At 44.3% G+C, this 19,791-nt stretch overlaps 1 protein-coding gene across 3 annotated transcripts in view; it reads left to right on the top strand.

Annotated features, from left to right (window-relative positions):
* LOC115112903 (sorting nexin-29-like) overlaps positions 1–19,791 on the top strand; it is a 165,739-nt gene that overhangs the window by 143,590 nt on the left and 2,358 nt on the right. Inside the window, exons 19-20 of one of the 3 annotated variants that reach the window (XM_029639944.2) lie at positions 11,177–11,317; positions 18,924–19,063. In XM_029639944.2, the coding sequence (XP_029495804.1) occupies positions 11,177–11,317; positions 18,924–19,063 (281 nt within the window). Of the gene's footprint in view, positions 1–11,176; positions 11,318–18,923; positions 19,064–19,791 lie in introns of those variants that run through there. The other 2 variants (XM_029639945.2, XM_029639946.2) reach the window with 2 other exon arrangements.

Genomic DNA, 19,791 nt, shown 5'->3' with positions numbered 1-19,791 from the left:
GTAGTGACTTTCCTCAGCCACAGTGTGTTGTATGTGCAAATGTACTATCTCACAACTTAATGAAACCTTCATTCTTGCACAGACATTTCAAAACAAAACATGCCAATTTTAATAATAATCCACTGGAGTTTTTTGTGCGAGAATTAAGATGATTTTCAAGTAGTAAGTCATGTGTAAAAGCAACAGATATCATTAATAAGAATGGGCTAGAAGCGTCTTGTATGATGAGCTACCGAGTGGCTAGGACAAGCAAGCCCCATACTATTGTGAAGGTCTTAATTCTTTCTGCTGGGACAATGCTGGGGGTAAAGGCCAAATAAACTATACAGACAATGCCTTCATCAAACAACACTGTTGTGTTGAGATGTTTTGAAACAATTACTGCTTTGCATACAAGCCAGTGAATTATATGCTTAACAGCTGGATGGGTCAATTAAGTAAGACATCCTCTTCTGCAAACCACTGGAAACCAGGACAACAGGAGAGGATGCTTTTAAAGTACTGGACAGCTTTGTGACATTAAATGGACTTTGGTGGTCAAGATGTGTTGGTATCTGTACCGATGGCGCAAAAGCTATGACAGGGAGATATAGTGGAGTGGTAACGTGCGTGCAAGCATTTTCTCCCGATGCCACTTGGGTACACTGCAGCATCCACGAAGAGGCTCTTGCTGCCAAGGGAATGCCTGATATCTTGAAAGACGTTTTGGACACTACAGCGAAAATGGTTAACTTTGTAAGGCCCCTGAACTCTTGTGTATTTTCTGCACTATGCAACGATATGAGCAGCGACCATGTAGTGCTTTTACAACATACAGAAGTGCAATGGTTAACAAGGGGCAAAGTATTGACACATTTTTTTTTAATTGAGAGAAGAGCTTAATGTTTTCTTTACTGACCATAATTTTCACTTGTCTGACCGCTTGAATGATGACGAGTTTCTCACACGACTGGCCTATCTTGTCTATCCCTGTTGCTAGAGGGGGTACGCAGCTGGCAGTTGAATCTTTGAAGGGGTACGGTACTATAAAAAGTTTGGGAACCACTGGTGTAGAGGATCATTGTACCATCTAAACCACTGTGACGACCGGATGCTCTTGGGCTATGAGAGAAAACATAGTCAGATGAAGAAAGAGCAGCTGGAATAGCAGTGTTCTCTGGGGTGATCCATGTCTCCGTCAGGGCCAAAAGTCAAGGGACTGAAAGGGAGCATAGAATAAGATGACCCCTGCGTTCTTGACCGCAAATCAGCATTTCCAAACGCTGCCAGAGACCCAGAATTCCACATGAGTTGTGCGTGCAGGGTGCACTAAATTAGAAGGGTTACAACCAAGGGGTGGGGAGTGTCTGTAAAGAGTACTGGGGGAGGAGCGAACAGGTATAGAAAACATACACATAGTTGCCACAACAGAGCAAAATGAGCAAATAACTAGGTAAGATACTCAAGTTAGAGAGTGGTTGTTTCTTTCACTTTATATACTATCTACCTCACTTGCTTTGGCAATGTTAACACATGTTTCCCATGCCAATAAAGCCCTTGAATTGAATTGAGTGGTGTGGTGCCTTCCTCGAACAACTCCGCAGAACAACTCATCAGAACTGTCTTTGGTTTGGTGACGGTCTTAGTTTTGTTGTCGAGACCAACACTGACACGACTGCCACTGAGAAACCAGGGGAGGCTGAATTCCTAACACTAATTTCCTAGGAGAGGAGAAACCACTCCCCCTCCAATGCAGCTAATGACTACCTTAACAAGTCCCTAATTGCCCTGCCCCTTGATCCTGGTTGATGTGTCAACAATAATCTGCAAGTTATGAGCAGTCAGCAGTTCACACACCAAGTAGGCTACTGGGAAGACATTCAGCACTTAAAGTAGACGGCCTTATCTAGCAAAAAGACAGTACTAGACAACAGATAAAGACAATTCTACTTATCACTCCTGGAGATATCAGGAGTCATCTAGCTATAGAATGAAGCACATTCTGTGTTTAATTTCATGGCTGAAAGTCAAGGATAACAGGCAAGGAGTTTTTTCCAACTACTGTAGGTCATCTGACCACGAAAAACTTTGGGCCCTAGAAGTTTCAGGCAGGTGGTGAATATAGCTGGAAATTAAAAAAAAATCAAGAACAAGATCATATCAGTGATGTAGCTTAGCATACAGCCTGCTTTGAAAGTGTCTTAGCTGGAGAACAGAATGTTCCAATGCTATTGTTAGATCCCATACACACACACACAACATCTTATTACAACGTCTGCCCACCTATAGTGCTTCTACTTCTTCCACTCATTATGGTAAAAGTCACATCCCCACTACCTGGGCCCCCTGGTCTGTTGTCAGCTATTTGGTGCTGCCTGTACTGTAGTTGCAGTCTTGTCCCACTGCGAGGTGAGCAGGAGGCCTCAGTCTCCATAAGGGATTCCTGAAAGGAAGAGGTGAGCCTATTGCTTTTACCACAGCTGGTAACCTACAATTACCCTGCCTGTCAGGAGAAAGCTGGCTATACTAGCCGACCAGACTAGCTCATACTTACGTACTTCAGAGAAAGAGAGGGAGTACATAGTAAATTGCATTATTCACTAGATAGATTACAGTACAGTTGTATGTATTTAACACATTTATTTAATTAGGCAAGTCAGTTAAGAACAAATTCTTATTTGTGACAGCCTACAAAAAGGCCTCCTGTGAGGACAGGTGATAAAAAATGGTTAAAAAAAATATATAGGACAAAACACACATCATGACAAGAGACAACACTACATAAAGAGAGACCTAAAACAACAACATAGCAAGGCAGCAACACATTTAACAACACAGCATGGTAGCAGCACAAAACATGGTACAAACATTTTTGGGCACAGACAACAGCACAAAGGGCAAGAAGGGAGAGACAACAATATATCATGCAAAGCAGCCACAACTGTCAGTAAGAGTGTCTGATATTGAGTCTTTGAATGAAGAGATGGAGATAAAACTGTCCAGTTTGAGTGTGTGTTGCAGCTTGTTCCAGTCACTAGCTGCAGCACACTTAAAAGAGGAGCGACCCAGGGATGTGTGTGCTTTGGGGACCTTTAACAGAATATGACTGGCAGAACAGGTGTTATATGTGGAGGATGTGGTCTGCAGTAGATATCTCAGATAGGGGGGAGTGAGGCCTAAGAGGGTTTTATAAATAATCATCAACCAGTGGGTCTTGCGACGGGTATACAGAGATGACCAGTTTACAGAGTATAGAGTGCAGTGATGTGTCCTATAAGGAGTATTAGTCGCAAATCTGATTGGTAAAGAACATCTAGCCGTTCGAGAGCACCCTTACCTGACGATCTACAATGAAGAAAGCCAGAGCCTCAAAGTAATAGCATTCCATATTTAAATACAATAATGGGTGTGCTTCTAGCACTGTGCCTGATTGAAGTATAAAACGCTGAGTTAGGGCTGCACAATTAATCTAAATCACACTGAAATTGCAATATTGACATGTGCAATATCCATATCGCAAGAGATCCATATTGCATGCAATATTTTGAAATGTCAGCCACGTGTCACGTCCGTTTTTACAGTTTAGTCCGTCGTCTCTCTACCTAGCTCCTCTGGTGGCTGCTTCCCACACACACCAAGCCCCGCCCCCTGCCAGTCAAGCAGCACAGTTCCTCCTCCTCATTGTTATATTCACTTAAGTTAGCATGCTCTTCTGTTAGGTCTTTTGCAGTCAACAGATTGCTCCAAACAAGAATGATGCTGCTTTCCACTTTGCTTCTTAATATACAGTACCAGTCAAAAGTTTGGACACACCTACTCATTCAAGATTTTTTCTTTATTTGCACTATTTTCTACATTGTTCAATAATAGTGAAGACATCAAAACTGTGACTTTTGTGGCGCAGCCCTACCCTGAGTCATACTGTGGCGCAGCCCTACCCTGAGTCATGATGTGGCTCAGCCCTACCCGAGTCATGCTGTGGCTCAGCCCTACCCTGAGTCATGCTGTGGCGCAGGCCTACCTTGAGTCATGCTGTGGCTCAGCCCTACCCTGAGTTATGCTGTGGCACAGGCTTACCCTGAGTCATGATGTGGCGACGGCCAACCCTGAGTCATGCTGTGGCGCAGGCCTACCCTGAGTCATGCTGTGGCGCAGGCCTACCCTGAGTCATGCTGTGGCGCAGGCCTACCTTGAGTCATGCTGTGGCTCAGCCCTACCCTGAGTCATGCTGTGGCACAGGCTTACCCTGAGTCATGCTGTGGCACAGGCTTACCCTGAGTCATGCTGTGGCGCAGGCCTACCTTGAGTCATGCTGTGGCTCAGCCCTACCCTGAGTCATGCTGTGGCACAGGCTTACCCTGAGTCATGCTGTGGCGCAGGCTTACCCTGAGTCATGCTGTGGCGCAGGCCTACCCTGAGTCATGCTGTGGCACAGGCCTACCCTGAGTCATGCTGTGGCGCAGGCCTACCCTGAGTCATGCTGTTGTGCAGGCCTACCCTGAGTCATGCTGTGGCGTCGGCCTACCCTGAGTCATACTGTGGCTTGGCCTACCCTGAGTCATGCTGTGGCACAGGCCTACCCTGAGTCATGCTGTGGCGCAGGCCTACCCTGAGTCATGCTGTGGCGCAGGCCTACCCTGAGTCATGCTGTGGCGCAGGCCTACCCTGAGTCAGGCTGTGGCTTGGCCTACCCTGAGTCATGCTGTGGCGCAGGCCTACCCTGAGTCATGCTGTGGCGCAGGCCTACCCTGAGTCATGCTGTGGCGCAGGCCTACCCTGAGTCATGCTGTGGCGCAGGCCTACCCTGAGTCATGCTGTGGCGCAGGCCTACCCTGAGTCATGCTGTGGCGCAGGCCTACCCTGAGTCATGCTGTGGCGCAGGCCTACCCTGAGTCATGCTGTGGCGCAGGCCTACCCTGAGTCATGCTGTGGCGCAGGCCTACCCTGAGTCATGCTGTGGCGTCGGCCTACCCTGAGTCATACTGTGCTGTAGCTTTCCTCTGATCAAAATCCACATATTGTTCTGAGATGTATTTTGGGTATGTCTCTCAATTCTTTGCAAATCATTTGCACCATTGTAGGAAATGTGCTAACTTTCAGATTACCCAGAATCATCTCAGCATGGGTGTCTGCTTAAGTGAGCTAAACATCTCAGTTCCCCTCTCTAAAACATTCCTCTGCCTGTCTCTGTCTCTTTCCCCCCTCCTTCTTTTAAATGAACTGGTCAGTCTCATTACATCTGCCAGTGGCATTACAACTGGTTGTAATGCCACTGGTGTTGTAAATGACAGAATTTCCTCTCCCAGTCTATCTGGCTGTTGATGAATCACTCGCTGCTCCTTCTATCTGACATTAAGACTATTGATGAGTCACTCTCTGCTCCTTTCAATAGCCTTGTTAGTCTACAATAACACATTAACCGCCTGTTCAGGCTGAATTGAAAGAGGTGGTGAGAACACATAACAAGTAAAATAGGGCCAACTTGCAGTTAAATATCTTGTTTGTGTTAATTAAAGGGTAAAACTTTGTTATGTTGTTTTAATGATAATTATTATATTCTCTGTACCAGGGGCAATGTACTCAGGGCTGCTTCCCTTGAAGACAATCTGAGAGCTGAGAGAATTTATTTATTTTGACTAACTGAAAGATCAGTCAACAATATTCTATAAAGTTATGCCAGTCCTTGAAATAGAGTTTGAGAAACCCTGTTCAAATATATTTTTATTCTCCATATACAACAAAAACATGTCACTATAATTTGTGCACCATTTTATAATAGTTGCAATTTGAAATTCATTCAGGATACAGTAATATGGTTTTGAATAGTAAGCTTGCTACTTGTTTTCGATGTACGAAAACAGTGACTAGTTGAAATACAATGCAATCAGAATAGTTTGGATCGGACCCAGGCCATGGCTGTCAAATTTGAGGATCGAGCTTTTTAATGCAGAGTGTTGGATTTAACCAAATATTTTGTGAAAGATAATGAAATAAGTAATTGCCAATTACTGAGGAGGATGCAATAGCTGCTCTGTGGATCATGTGTTGCCATAAATCCGTATGATAATGAGCAAGCCTAAAGTGGATTAAGTTTGCTCTAGTACACCGTGAGCCTGGTGTTTAATGTCTAAGAGGAGACTGGCAGTGGGGCTACAACCTTAATCATAGTGTGTGTTGCAACATTTTACCTTGTGTCTGTGTGTACAGTGAGTTTGAATGTGTGTGTGTGTGTGTGTGTGTGTGTGTGTGTGTGTGTGTGTGTGTGTGAATGCAGTGTGTGTGTATACATTGTTCCTGTGCATGTATGAATGCATTATATCTTTGTGTGTGTGCGACTACAGTACAGTGCCTTGCAAAAGTATTAATCCCCCTTGGCATTTTTCCTATCTTGTTGCATTACAACCTGTAATTTAAATGGACATTTATTTGGATTTCATGTAATGGACATACACAAAATAGTCCAAATTGGTGAAGTGAAATGAAAAATAGCTTGTTACGAAAAAACGGAAAAGTGGTGCGTGCATATGCATTTGCTATGAAGCCCCTAAATAAGATCTGGTGTAACCAATTACCTTCAAAAGTCACATAATTAGTTTTTAAAAAGTCCACAGGGTGCAATCACATGATATCAGTATATATACACCTGTTCTGAAAGGCCCCAGAGTCTGCAACATCACAAAGCAGGGGGCACCACCAAGCAAGCGGCACCATAAAGACCAAGGAGCTCTCCAAACAGGTCAGGAATTAAGTTGTGGAGAAGTACAGATCAGGGTTGGGTTATAAAAAAATATCAAACTCCATTAAAAAATGGAAAGAATATGGCACCACAGCAAACCTGCCAGGAGAGTCATTGGACACTGTGCTATCTAACCTCCAAACGAGCTTCAATGCCATACAGCACTCCTTCCGTGGCCTCCAACTGCTCTTAAACGCTAGTAAAACCAAATGCATGCTTTTCAACCGATCGCTGCCTGCACCCGCATGTCCGACTAGCATCACCACCCTGGATGGTTCCGACCTTGAATATGTGGACATCTATAAGTACCTAGGTGTCTGGCTAGACTGCAAACTCTCCTTCCAGACTCACATCAAACATCTCCAATCGAAAATCAAATCAAGAGTCGGCTTTCTATTCCGCAACAAAGCCTCCTTCACTCACTCCGCCAAGCTTACCCTAGTAAAACTGACTATCCTACCGATCCTCGACTTCGGCGATGTCATCTACAAAATGGCTTCCAACACTCTACTCAGCAAACTGGATGCAGTCTATCACAGTGCCATCCGTTTTGTCACTAAAGCACCTTATACCACCCACCACTGCGACTTGTATGCTCTAGTCGGCTGGCCCTCGCTTCATATTCGTCGCCAGACCCACTGGCTCCAGGTCATCTACAAGTCCATACTAGGTAAAGCTCCGCCTTATCTCAGTTCACTGGTCACGATGGCAACACCCATCCGTAGCACGCGCTCCAGCAGGTGTATCTCACTGATCATCCCTAAAGCCAACACCTCATTTGGCCGCCTTTCGTTCCAGTACTCTGCTGCCTGTGACTGGAACGAACTGCAAAAATCGCTGAAGTTGGAGACTTTTATCTCCCTCACCAACTTCAAACATCAGCTATCCGAGCAGCTAACCGATCGCTGCAGCTGTACATAGTCTATTGGTAAATAGCCCACCCATTTTCACCTACCTCATTCCCATACTGTTTTTATACTGTTTTTTATTTATTTACTTTTCTGCTCTTTTGCACACCAATATCTCTACCTGTACATGACCATCTGATCATTTATCACTCCAGTGTTAATCTGCAAAATTGTAATTATTCGCCTACCTCCTCATGCCTTTTGCACACATTGTATATAGACTGCCCCTTTTTTTCTACTGTGTTATTGACTTGTTAATTGTTTACTCCATGTGTAACTCTGTGTTGTCTGTTCACACTGCTATGCTTTATCTTGGCCAGGTCGCAGTTGCAAATGAGAACTTGTTCTCAACTAGCCTACCTGGTTAAATAAAGGTGAAATAAATAAATAAATAAATAAAAGGGCCACCCACCAAAACTCACAGACCAGGCAAGGAGGACATTATCAGGGAGGCAAAAAGATAATCCTGAAGGAGCTGCAAAGCTCCACAGCGGAGATGGGAGTATCTGTCCATAGAAACACTTTAAGCTGTACACTCCACAGAGCTGGGCTTTACGGAAGAGTGGCCAGAAAAAAGCCATTGCTTAAAGTGTTCGCCAAAAGGCATGTGGGAGACTCCCCAAACATATGGAAGAAGGTGCTCTGGTCAGATGAGACTAAAATTGAGTTTTTTGGCCATCAAGGAAAACGCTATGTCTGGTGCAAACCCAACACCTCTCATCACCCCTAGAACAGCATCCCCACAGTGAAGCATGGTGGTGGCAGCATCATGCAGTGGGGATGTTTCATTGGCAGGGACTGAGAAACTGGTCAGAAATGAAGGAATGATGGATGGCGCTAAATACAGGGAAATTCTTGAGGGAAACCTGTTTCAGTCTTCCAGAGACTGGAGGTTCACTTTCCAGCAGGGCAATGACTGCTAAAGCAACCCTCGAGTGGTTTAATGGGAAACATTTAAATGTGTTGGAATGGCCTGTTCAAAGCCCCGACCTCAATCCAATTGAGAATCTGTGGTATGACTTAAAGATTGCTGTACACCAGCGGAACACATCCAACTTGAAGGAGCTGGAGCAGTTTTTCCTTGAAGAATGGGCAAAAATCCCAGTGGCTAGATGTGCCAAGCTTATAGAGACATGCCCCAAGAGACTTGTGCTGTAATTGCTGCAAAAGGTGTCTCTACAAAGTATTGACTTTGGGGGGTGAATAGTTAGGCACGCTCAAGTCTTTTCTGTTTTTTTTTGTTTTATTTGTTCCACAATAAAACATCTTTTGCATCTTTGCATCTTCAAAGTGCATGTTGTACAAATCAAATGTCACAAACCCCCCCCCCCCCCCAAAAAAATCAATTTTAATTCCAGGTTGTAAAGGCAACAAAATAGGAAAAATGCCAAAGGGGGTCAATACTTTCACAAGTGTGTATATGACTACTCTGTGTGAGTGTGTGTGTCAGGGAGCAGTTGTCTTTTTTTTCTCCAATACACAACCCAACCAAGCCGCACTGCTTCTTAACACAGCACGCATCCAACCCAGAAGCACCAATGTGTCAGAGGAAACACTGTGCACCTGGCAACCTTGGTTAGCACGCACTACGCCCGGCCCGCCACAGGATTTGCTGGTGCGCGATGAGACAAGGACATCCCTACCGGCCAACCCCTCCCTAACCCGGGTGACGCTAGGCCAATTGTGCGTCGCCCCCACGGACCTCCCGGTCGCGGCCAGTTGCGACAGAGCCTGGGCGTGAACCCAGAGTCTCTGATGGCACAGCTGGCGCTGCAGTACAGCGCCCTTAACCACTGCGCCACCCGGGAGGCCTGGGGAGCAGTTTTCTAAGAGTGCTGGTCTTATTATGAGGTGTGAGGTCTTTAATGTTGGTCCAGGTTGGCTAGCCGGGCCCAGTGGCCACCCTCTTGCCCTGTTTCACCCGAACACTTTGATCGTACACACATAACATGCACACACAAGTGCATACACACACACATTCCCCCTTGAAAACTACAGTAATGAACAGACAACAGGTTAATCTTCAGACAGTTTAAAATGCTGCCCATGTTGTTTTCTCTTTACTCCACATCATGTCCCTCACGTCCTCTGTAATTGCACACTTGCCAGATAATACATTTTAAACACCTGGAAAGTTGAAAAGTGTCCCCTGAGAAAGAGGTGTCCTAGGCCAAAGCTTTCGTGTTTCCTGTGCTGTGTGTTGCTGGGGTCTACAATTCAGCAAGTACTGTACTGTATTAGGAAGTAGAGAGGTGATAAAGTAGAAGGACATACTGTATTAGGAAGTAGGGAGGTGATAAAGTATTATGAAGTACTGTATTAGGAAGTAGATAATTGATATAGTATTAGGAAGTACTGTATTAGTAAGTAGAGGTGATAAAGTAGCAGGACATACTGTATTAGGAAGTAGAGAGATGATAAAGTAGGAGAATGTACTGTTTAGGAAGTAGAGAGATGATAAAGTAGGAGGATGTAGTGTTTAGGAAGTAGAGAGATGATAAAGTAGGAGGATGTACTGTATTAGGAAGTAGAGAGATGATAAAGTAGGAGGATGTAGTGTATTAGGAAGTAGAGAGATGATAAAGTAGGAGGATGTACTGTATTAGGAAGTAGAGAGATGATAAAGTAGGAGAATGTACTGTTTAGGAAGTAGAGAGATGATAAAGTAGGAGGATGTACTGTATTAGGAAGTAGAGAGATGATAAAGTAGGAGGATGTAGTGTTTAGGAAGTAGAGAGATGATAAAGTAGGAGGATGTACTGTATTAGGAAGTAGAGAGATGATAATTTAGGAGGATGTAGTGTTTAGGAAGTAGAGAGATGATAAAGTAGGAGGATGTACTGTATTAGGAAGTAGAGAGATGATAAAGTAGCAGGAAGTACTGTCCTGTATTAGGAAGTAGAGAGATGATAAAGTAGGAGGATGTACTGTATTAGGAAGTAGAGAGGTGATAAATTAGCAGTATTCCATTAGTGGAAACCAAGACTGTTCTCAGGGCAGGTCTGCTGGTTTTGACTAGCAGAAGTGACTTTTCGTAGCATGTTAGGAGAACTTGCGCAGCAGGTTAGGAGAATTGGGTTAAGGTTAGGAAACAGGTTAGGGTTAGCTAAAATGCTCAAATTGTCCCCGACGCGACTCAAACATATCTAGCTACAGCCATGTCTTTCTCTCGTGCTCCCTCTCTCTTCCCTCTCTCTCCCTCCTCCAGTTGTAATTGCCTCTCTTATCCTCCCCGTCACAATCCCCAGTGTCTGCCTTCCGCAGACCATCAGCAGCTGAACAAAGGAATCCAATGCGCTAATTTAATAATGCATGAAAATAGCAACAAGTCACAGGCAGAGAGTGGAAGAGTATGTTTTACTGTCATACTGTATATTACAATATTATTGAGAATACAGAAGAACCTTGAGACGTTATGGTTGGCTAATTTCCTCCTTTCTGTAGACTGAGTGGTTTTGCAGGAATTTTGTAAGAGTAGGATTTGTACCCCAGGAAATGGCATATTCTGATTGTGCTTTTTGTTGTTGTTGTTGGTCTCGTACCTGTTCCGTAGGTGTACATCCGTATCCTGGACAACGAGTGGAATGTCTACAGACGCTACACAGAATTCCGGGCACTCCACAACCACTTACGCTCACAATTCCCACAGGTCGACAACTTCAGCTTCCCACCCAAGAAAGCCATAGGGAACAAGGTATGCACGGTCAGGAAAATCGCATGGTCACCCTCTGTCAATGTTGTTTTGAATGACTTGTAGTCAAATGTGTTGAATCTGAATGTATTTTTAAGTCATATTGTGGTCACTTGTCCATCACTTGGATCGACAGGCTTAGATGTAAGCTACAGTAGCCCCTAGCCAACATTACCTCTCTTTATCTCCTGTCTTCATCTCTCTAGCTCTCTTTATCTCCTGTCTTCATCTCTCTAGCTCTCTTTATCTCCCTTCTTCATCTCTCTAGCTCTCTTTATCTCCTGTCTTCAACTCTCAAGCTCTCTTTATCTCCCTTCTTCATCTCTCTAGCTCTCTTTATCTCCTGTCTTCATCTCTCTAGCTCTCTTTATCTCCCTTCTTCATCTCTCTAGCTCTCTTTATCTCCTGTCTTCATCTCTCTAGCTCTCTTTATCTCCTGTCTTCATCGCTCTATCTCTCTCTAGCTCCTGCTTTCATCTCTCTAGCTCTCTCTCCTTCCTCTCTTGCTCCTTTTCTCCCTCCCTCTCACTCTCAGTTCCAGAGGGAGGGAGTCTGTTTAAGTCTCTCAGTAGAGTAGAGGGGGCTGTGGGTGCTTCTGTTACAGAAGTTGTAGAGTAACTTTGACATGGAAACACAAAGTAGTGTGCTAGGCCTGGGGGCAGCGTTTAAAACTAGAGAGGGTAAGAGGGTGTTTGGGAGCTTACAGTAAAGATGCAGGGGGGCTATAGAGACAGGATAGTGTTGGTAATTGAGTGTGTGTTTGGGTAGGTGAATGTGTGTATGCATTTGAGAGGGTTGTGTGTGTGTGTGTGTGTGTGTAATCATTATGTCTGCTAAGCTGAAGTATCTGTCATGTATTTTTAATCTCCTCATTGTTTCTTCTGATTCCCTCCCTCTATCCTCTCAGAAGGAACACTTTGTAGAGAGACTAGGCTTAGTTCTTGTCCCAACAGGTGTAGCGGGGTGCACTGGCATAAATCCCCCCATCTGATCTCCTCTGATGGAGAGAGTTATGCAGTTACCTGTCCTGCACTGTAGTCATACAGATCAACTTTTCCCTTTATATCACTGACAGGGGATGTACGTTCAGTTCTCTCTTTTCACAGAACACAGCATCCTTGCAGCTAGGGAAAGTTCTATTCTAAAGTAGACTGAGCGATGCTGGGGCTTACGTGTTGAATATGTTAGTTAATGATGGAGGAATGGTAATGCTACTGGGAGCAGTGATCATGAGCCTCTCCAAACCCTTTTTAGTGTAGCATACACGTCTGCTACGGCATGGATGACAGGGGAGAGCTTTCACAGGTGATGGGGAAACAGGAAGGAACATAGACACACACACGTACATACGCAAACACACACATACTGTGCCTCAGATCCATCATGGTTATCCTCATTGGCAAGCCAGAGCTAACAACCTTACACACCGAGGACCCTGGCTCATCATGCCTGCTAAACACACACACACACACACACACACACAGAGCACCTGGTCCAGAGAGAGAGAGACGCTGAGCTAATCTTGTCAGTTGGCTAAAGATACTGTATGGGACTGTATAGAAAGCTAATCGTAGTACCACAGTACCTACAGGATGTACAGTGGGGAGAACAAGTATTTGATACACTGCCGATTTTGCAGGTTTTCCTACTTACAAAGCATGTAGAGGTCTGTAATTTTTATCATAGGTACACTTCAACTGTGAGAGACGGAATCTAAAACAAAAATCTCGAAAATCACATTGTATGATTTTTAAGTAATTAATTTACATTTTATTGCATGACATAAGTATTTGATACATCAGAAAAGCAGAACTTAATATTTGGTACAGAAACCTTTGTTTGCAATTACAGAGATCATACATTTCCTGTAGTTCTTGACCAGGTTTACACACACTGCAGCAGGGATTTTGGCCCACTCCTCCATACAGACCTTCTCCAGATCCTTCAGGTTTCGGGGCTGTCGCTGGGCAATATGGACTTTCAGCTCCCTCCAAAGATTTTCCATTGGGTTCAGGTCTGGAGACTGGCTAGGCCACTCCAGGACCTTGAGATGCTTCTTTACGGAGCTACTCCTTAGTTTCCCTGGCTGTGTGTTTCGGGTCCTTGTCGTGCTGGAAGACCCAGCCACGACCCATCTTCAATGCTCTTACTGAGGGAAGGAGGTTGTTGGCCAAGATCTTGCGATACATGGCCCCATCCATCCTCCCCTCAATACGGTGCAGTCGTCCTGTCCCCTTTGCAGAAAAGCATCCCCAAAGAATGATGTTTCCACCTCCATGCTTCATGGTGGGATGGTGTTCTTGGGGTTGTACTTATCCTTCTTCTTCCTCAAAACACGGCGAGTGGAGTTTAGACGAAAAAGCTCTATTTTTGTCTCATCAGACCACATGACCTTCTCCCATTCCTCCTCTGTATCATCCAGATGGTCATTGAAAAACTTCAGACGGGCCTGGACATGCGCTGGCTTGAGCAGGGGGACCTTGCGTGCGCTGCAGGATTTTAATCCATGACGGCGTAGTGTGTTACTAATGGTTTTCTTTGAGACTGTGGTCCCAGCTCTCTTCAGGTCATTGACCAGGTCCTGCCGTGTAGTTCTGGGCTGATCCCTCACCTTCCTCATGATCATTGATGCCCCACGAGGTGAGATCTTGCATGGAGCCCCAGACCGAGGGTGATTGACCGTCATCTTGAACTTCTTCCATTTTCTAATAATTGAGCCAACAGTTGTTGCCTTCTCACCAAGCTGCTTGCCTATTGTCCTGTAGCCCATCCCAGCCTTGTGCAGGTCTACAATTTGATCCCTGATGTCCTTACACAGCTCTCTGGTCTTGTCCATTGTGGAGAGGTTGGAGTCTGTTTGATTGAGTGTGTGGACAGGTGTCTTTTATACAGGTAATGAGTTCAAACAGGTGCTGTTAATACAGGTAATGAGTGGAGAACAGGAGGGCTTCTTAAATAAAAACTAACAGGACTGTGAGAGACGGAATTCTTACTGGTTGGTAGGTGATCAAATACTTATGTCATGCAATAAAATGCAAAATAATTACTTAAAAATCATACAATGTGATTTTCTGGATTTTTGTTTTAGATTCTGTCTCTCACAGTTGAAGTGTACCTATGATAAAAATTACAGACCTCTACATGCTTGGTAAGTAGGAAGACCTGCAAAATCGGCAGTGTATCAAATACTTGTTATCCCCACTGTATCTGCATTAGCTTGCAGGATCAGGTGTATGACTCATGGAATGGAATACAAGTAGTGTTGTGTGATGAAACTGTAATAAATCTCAGTTTTGTGATATGTCAAGCACCATAACTGCAAGTGTACGTAAGAATCCCAGCTCAATGTATTACCACGGCAACAGTATCTGAGCATCACTCGGCATCCTGCTGTATCTGAAAATCTCCTAACTGCATTGACATAGCAACACACACACACACACATACACACACACACACACACACACACTCCCCCCTGCCACTGACAGCTCCTAAACAGCTGATTTGTCAAGGGCTCGGTGGGCAAACACGCTAAATGTTCCCGAGTGCGCCCGTCAAATCTGTCCTGATGGCCACGCCATCACCACGACGGCGGGAGGAAGAATGATGACATCAAAGGCTGGGACTGTCTGTCTGCTCTGCTCCCTCTGCCCAGAGTTTAACTGTCAGGGTGTCTCTCCTCTGATTCACAGAGAATTGTTATTGCTTTGGACGTTTTCCCTCTCTATATTTCTATCCCTCGCTCTCTCTCTCTCCATCTTTCCCTCCTGTGTTCCTTTCATTTGAATGAAATCACTCCACTTTCCGATCGCTGCTATCTTCCTCCCCTGTTGGAGTGCTTTGTAGAGGAAGTGTTAGGGGGTTCAACCCAATCACAGAGCACTTCCTCCCCTGTTGGAGTGCTTTGTAGAGGAAGTGTTAGGGGGTTCAACCCAATCACAGAGCACTTCCTCCCCTGTTGGAGTGCTTTGTAGAGGAAGTGTTAGGGGGTTCAACCAAATCAATGAACTGTTAGCTGTTTTTTGAACAAAATCTTTCTGATGATAACAATATATAAGATTGTTAATAATTAATGAATATTTTATGTTGTGTTCACATTTAATATGCATGTAACGCCTTTAATGATGACAAAGAGCAACATTGTGGAGGTCTTGAACATTCCTGAATGACTTGTGATCTTTTATGCTTTACTTGTGACATAGTTTGCCTTGTTTCGTAACCACATAGTTCACATTTCGTTGTTCACATGATTTATCTTCCATGTTAAAAGTGGTATGTTTGTCTCATGGCTTGATTGGGATGCCCTATGGCGGATACCTTTTTATTCGCTTCACCCGTTACAAGTTTTGCATTTCAGTTCCATCGCAAACAACTCTTTTGAACCTCACAAATCTGTTCATGGTCATGATCCTTTGCTGGAGTTGTGTTGGCCTTCCTCTGTTAGGACGACTCACATCTGCATCAGCTCTCTGTGAAGTGGCATGCCTGTGCATACTGCTCTATGTACTGGGACTCACTAGGACTGTGGTCCTCTTGTGTCACCATGTCCTCCTCACTAGGACTGTGGTCCTCTTGTGTCACCATGTCCTCCTCACTAGGACTGTGGTCCTCTTGTGTCACCATGTCCTCCTCACTAGGACTGTGGTCCTCTTGTGTCACCATGTCCTCCTCACTAGGACTGTGGTCCTCTTGTGTCACCATTTCCTCCTCACTAGGACTGTGGTCCTCTTGTGTCACCATGTCCTCCTCACTAGGACTGTGGTCCTCTTGTGTCTGTACACACACGTGGATAAACATGCCTGTGTGCATCTGTCTTAGTTGCCTTCCACTCTTCTAGCAATATCTTAATGTATCTGTGTCTGTGCCTTCAGTGTTGATGCCCATGCTGCCTGAGTGTGTACATATAAACATGCACGTTCTCCATAGTCTCATCTCTGTGTTGATGTGTGGGGAGTGTAATGTGAGATCTACTATAGTAACATGAGACATCTGGAACAGACAGGTTAGGGAAGGTAGCAGAACAAAAACTACGGAGTGAGAGAGTGAGACACTAATTGTAAATACTCTTCTACATGAAGGAAAAACACACTACAACAACATATTCAGTCCTTAGTTACACACGTACACCATGATTGTGTGTGGTAGTAGAGGAGACAGTCAATACATGTTACAATCACCTTTGGCAGCGATTACATCTGGATGGTACAATATTTGCCCATTATTATATTCAGAATTCTTCAAGCTCTGTCAAATTGGTTGTTGATCATTGCTAGACAACAACTTTCAGGACTTGCCATAGATTTTCAAGTAGATTTAAGTCAAAACTGTAACTTGGCCACTAAGGAACATTCAATGTCATCTTGGTAAGCAACTCCAGTGTAGATTTGGCCTTGTGTTTTAGGTTATTGTCCTGCTGAAAGGTGAATTCATCTCCCAGTGTCTGTTGGAAAGCAGACTGAATCTCCCTGGTCTTTGTAGTTAAATCTGTGATTGAATTTCACTGCTCAACTGAGGGACCTTATAGATAATTATATGTACAGAGATGAAGTAGTCATTCAAAAATCATGTTAAACACTATTATTGCACACAAAGTGAGTCCATGCAACTTATTGACTCAAGACATTTCAGCCTTTCATATATTTTTAATGAATTTATAAAACATTCTAAACACATAATTGCACTTTGAAATTATGGGCTATTGTGTGTAGGCCAGTGACAACATCTCAACTTAAACCATTTTAAATTCAGGCTTTAACACAACAAAAATATAACATTGATTTTAATTATAAAAAATTATATTATAATGTATATTACGGTCTTAATTTTTGCTGGACCGTGGGAAGAGTAGCTGTTAACGGGAAACCATAATAAATAGAAATACTCTTCTCCAGAGTATGATTCATATGTCATGAACCTTAAAACCAGGGTGGCATCTCAATGTAAATAAACCATTAAAGGAGACAGATGGGACCATATCTAATCTGACAGTCGGCATTCTTCCCCACCCTCCTACCCTACACACTTGTCAACTCTTCCCTTTCCTACCCTACACACTTATCAGCTCTTCCCTTTCCAACCCTACACACTTATCAGCTCTTCCCTTTCCTACCCTACACACTTATCAGCTCTTCCCTTTCCTACCCTACACACTTATCAGCTCTTCCCTTTCCTACCCTACACACTTGTCAACTCTTCCCTTTCCTACCCTACACACTTGTCAGCTCTTCCCTTTCCTACCCTACACACTTATCAGCTCTTCCCTTTCCAACCCTACACACTTATCAGCTCTTCCCTTTCCTACCCTACACACTTATCAGCTCTTCCCTTTCCTACCCTGCACACTTGTCAACTCTTCCCTTTCCTACCCTACACACTTGTCAACTCTTCCCTTTCCTACCCTACACACTTGTCAACTCTTCCCTTTCCTACCCTACACACTTGTCAACTCTTCCCTTTCCTACCCTACACACTTGTCAACTCTTCCCTTTCCTACCCTACACACTTATCAGCTCTTCCCTTTCCCACCCTACACACTTATCAGCTCTTCCCTTTCCTACCCTACACACTTATCAGCTCTTCCCTTTCCTACCCTACACACTTATCAGCTCTTCCCGTTCCTACCTTACACACTTATCAGCTCTTCCCTTTCCTACCCTACACACTTATCAGCCCTTCCCTTTCCTACCCTACACACTTATCAGCTCTTCCCGTTTCTACCCTACACACTTATCAGCTCTTCCCTTTCCTACCCTACACACTTGTCAACTCTTCCCTTTCCTACCCTGCACACTTGTCAACTCTTCCCTTTCCTACCCTACACACTTGTCAACTCTTCCCTTTCCTACCCTACACACTTGTCAACTCTTCCCTTTCCTACCCTACACACTTGTCAACTCTTCCCTTTCCTACCCTACACACTTGTCAACTCTTCCCTTTCCTACCCTACACACTTATCAGCTCTTCCCTTTCCCACCCTACACACTTATCAGCTCTTCCCTTTCCTACCCTACACACTTATCAGCTCTTCCCTTTCCTACCCTACACACTTATCAGCTCTTCCCTTTCCTACCCTACACACTTATCAGCTCTTCCCGTTCCTACCCTACACACTTATCAGCTCTTCCCTTTCCTACCCTACACACTTATCAGCTCTTCCCTTTCCTACCCTACACACTTATCAGCTCTTCCCTTTCCTACCCTACACACTTATCAGCTCTTCCCTTTCCTACTCTACACACATATCCACTTGTAGGATTATTCATAGCCATGGCATGTCTCTCCTCATCAGAATGCTAGGTGTATAGTGAGCAGTGAAATTCTATCACAGATTCAACTACAAAGACCAGGGAGATTCAGTCTGCTTTCCAACAGACACTGGGAGATGAATTCACCTTTCAGCAGGACAGTAACCTAAAACACAAGGCCAAATCTACACTGGAGTTGCTTACCAAGACGACATTGACTGTTCCTTAGTGGCCGAGTTACAGTTCTGACTTTGACTGAAATGGTTGTCTAGCAATGATCAACAACCAATTTACAAAATGATCTCTCCCCCCTCCCTATGTTCAGTATTAACGTCTACCTCTCCTCTGTCCTCTCCTGTCTTCAGGATGCTAGGTTTGTAGAGGAGCGTAGGAAACAGCTGCAGTCGTATCTGAGGATGGTGTTGAACAAGCTGATCCAGACCCTGCCAGAGTTCTCTGCTAAACCCACCAAGGAGACCCTGCTGCAGCTGCTGCCCTTCTGCCTGTGAGTGACCCCACTGTCTGTTTGTGTGTGTACGTGCTTCAGATTGTGCATCTGAGTTTGAATTGTCATATGTTAAACACACATTTCACAAAGTGCTTCATAATAATCAATTGCCTGACACATCTGAGTCCTCTAGATAATGCTAGTTGTTCAGTAAACACCTTCAAGGTGGCTTGTTGAGCCAGCCCAGTTATAGCATCCAGTCATTTACTGCGTTGTTCACACCAATTCCCACACCAGTTGAGGCTGTGACCTCTCAGTGAGCACGACCAATCACAGATCCCAACAAGAATCTAGTTTCCTGTTCTGGCAGCTGATAGGTCATAACACCGAGGTTCTAAAACTGAGATCAAATAAAGAGCAGAGTTGATCTATCCTCTGATATCTACATTCACGATAGGCTGGATGACCCATCCAAAATGGTGTCCGCCATGTTGTTAACAAGCCCCTGGTTAGGAGGGGGCTGGGATGGAGAGAGGAAGAAAGAGAGAGATGAAAACCAGATTCGTCTAAAGCTGTACTTCCTCACTCCTCTCTTGGGAATGGACTCAGTCTCACCTCACCCCAAAAGTGTTCCCTTAGTTTCAGCAGTCATCACGTTCTGCCCAAAATGGCACACAGAAAACAGAGTTCTAGCCTCATTTATAAATATTGTGTAGAAACTATTCTAAAATCCTTACTTACGAACGGAATTTAGAATGTTGTATAAATAGTGTGATTTATCAAAC

This window comes from Oncorhynchus nerka, linkage group LG28, assembly GCF_034236695.1.
Source record: "Oncorhynchus nerka isolate Pitt River linkage group LG28, Oner_Uvic_2.0, whole genome shotgun sequence".
Lineage (NCBI taxonomy): Eukaryota > Metazoa > Chordata > Actinopteri > Salmoniformes > Salmonidae > Oncorhynchus > Oncorhynchus nerka.
This window is presented reverse-complemented; position numbering and strand designations above follow the sequence as displayed.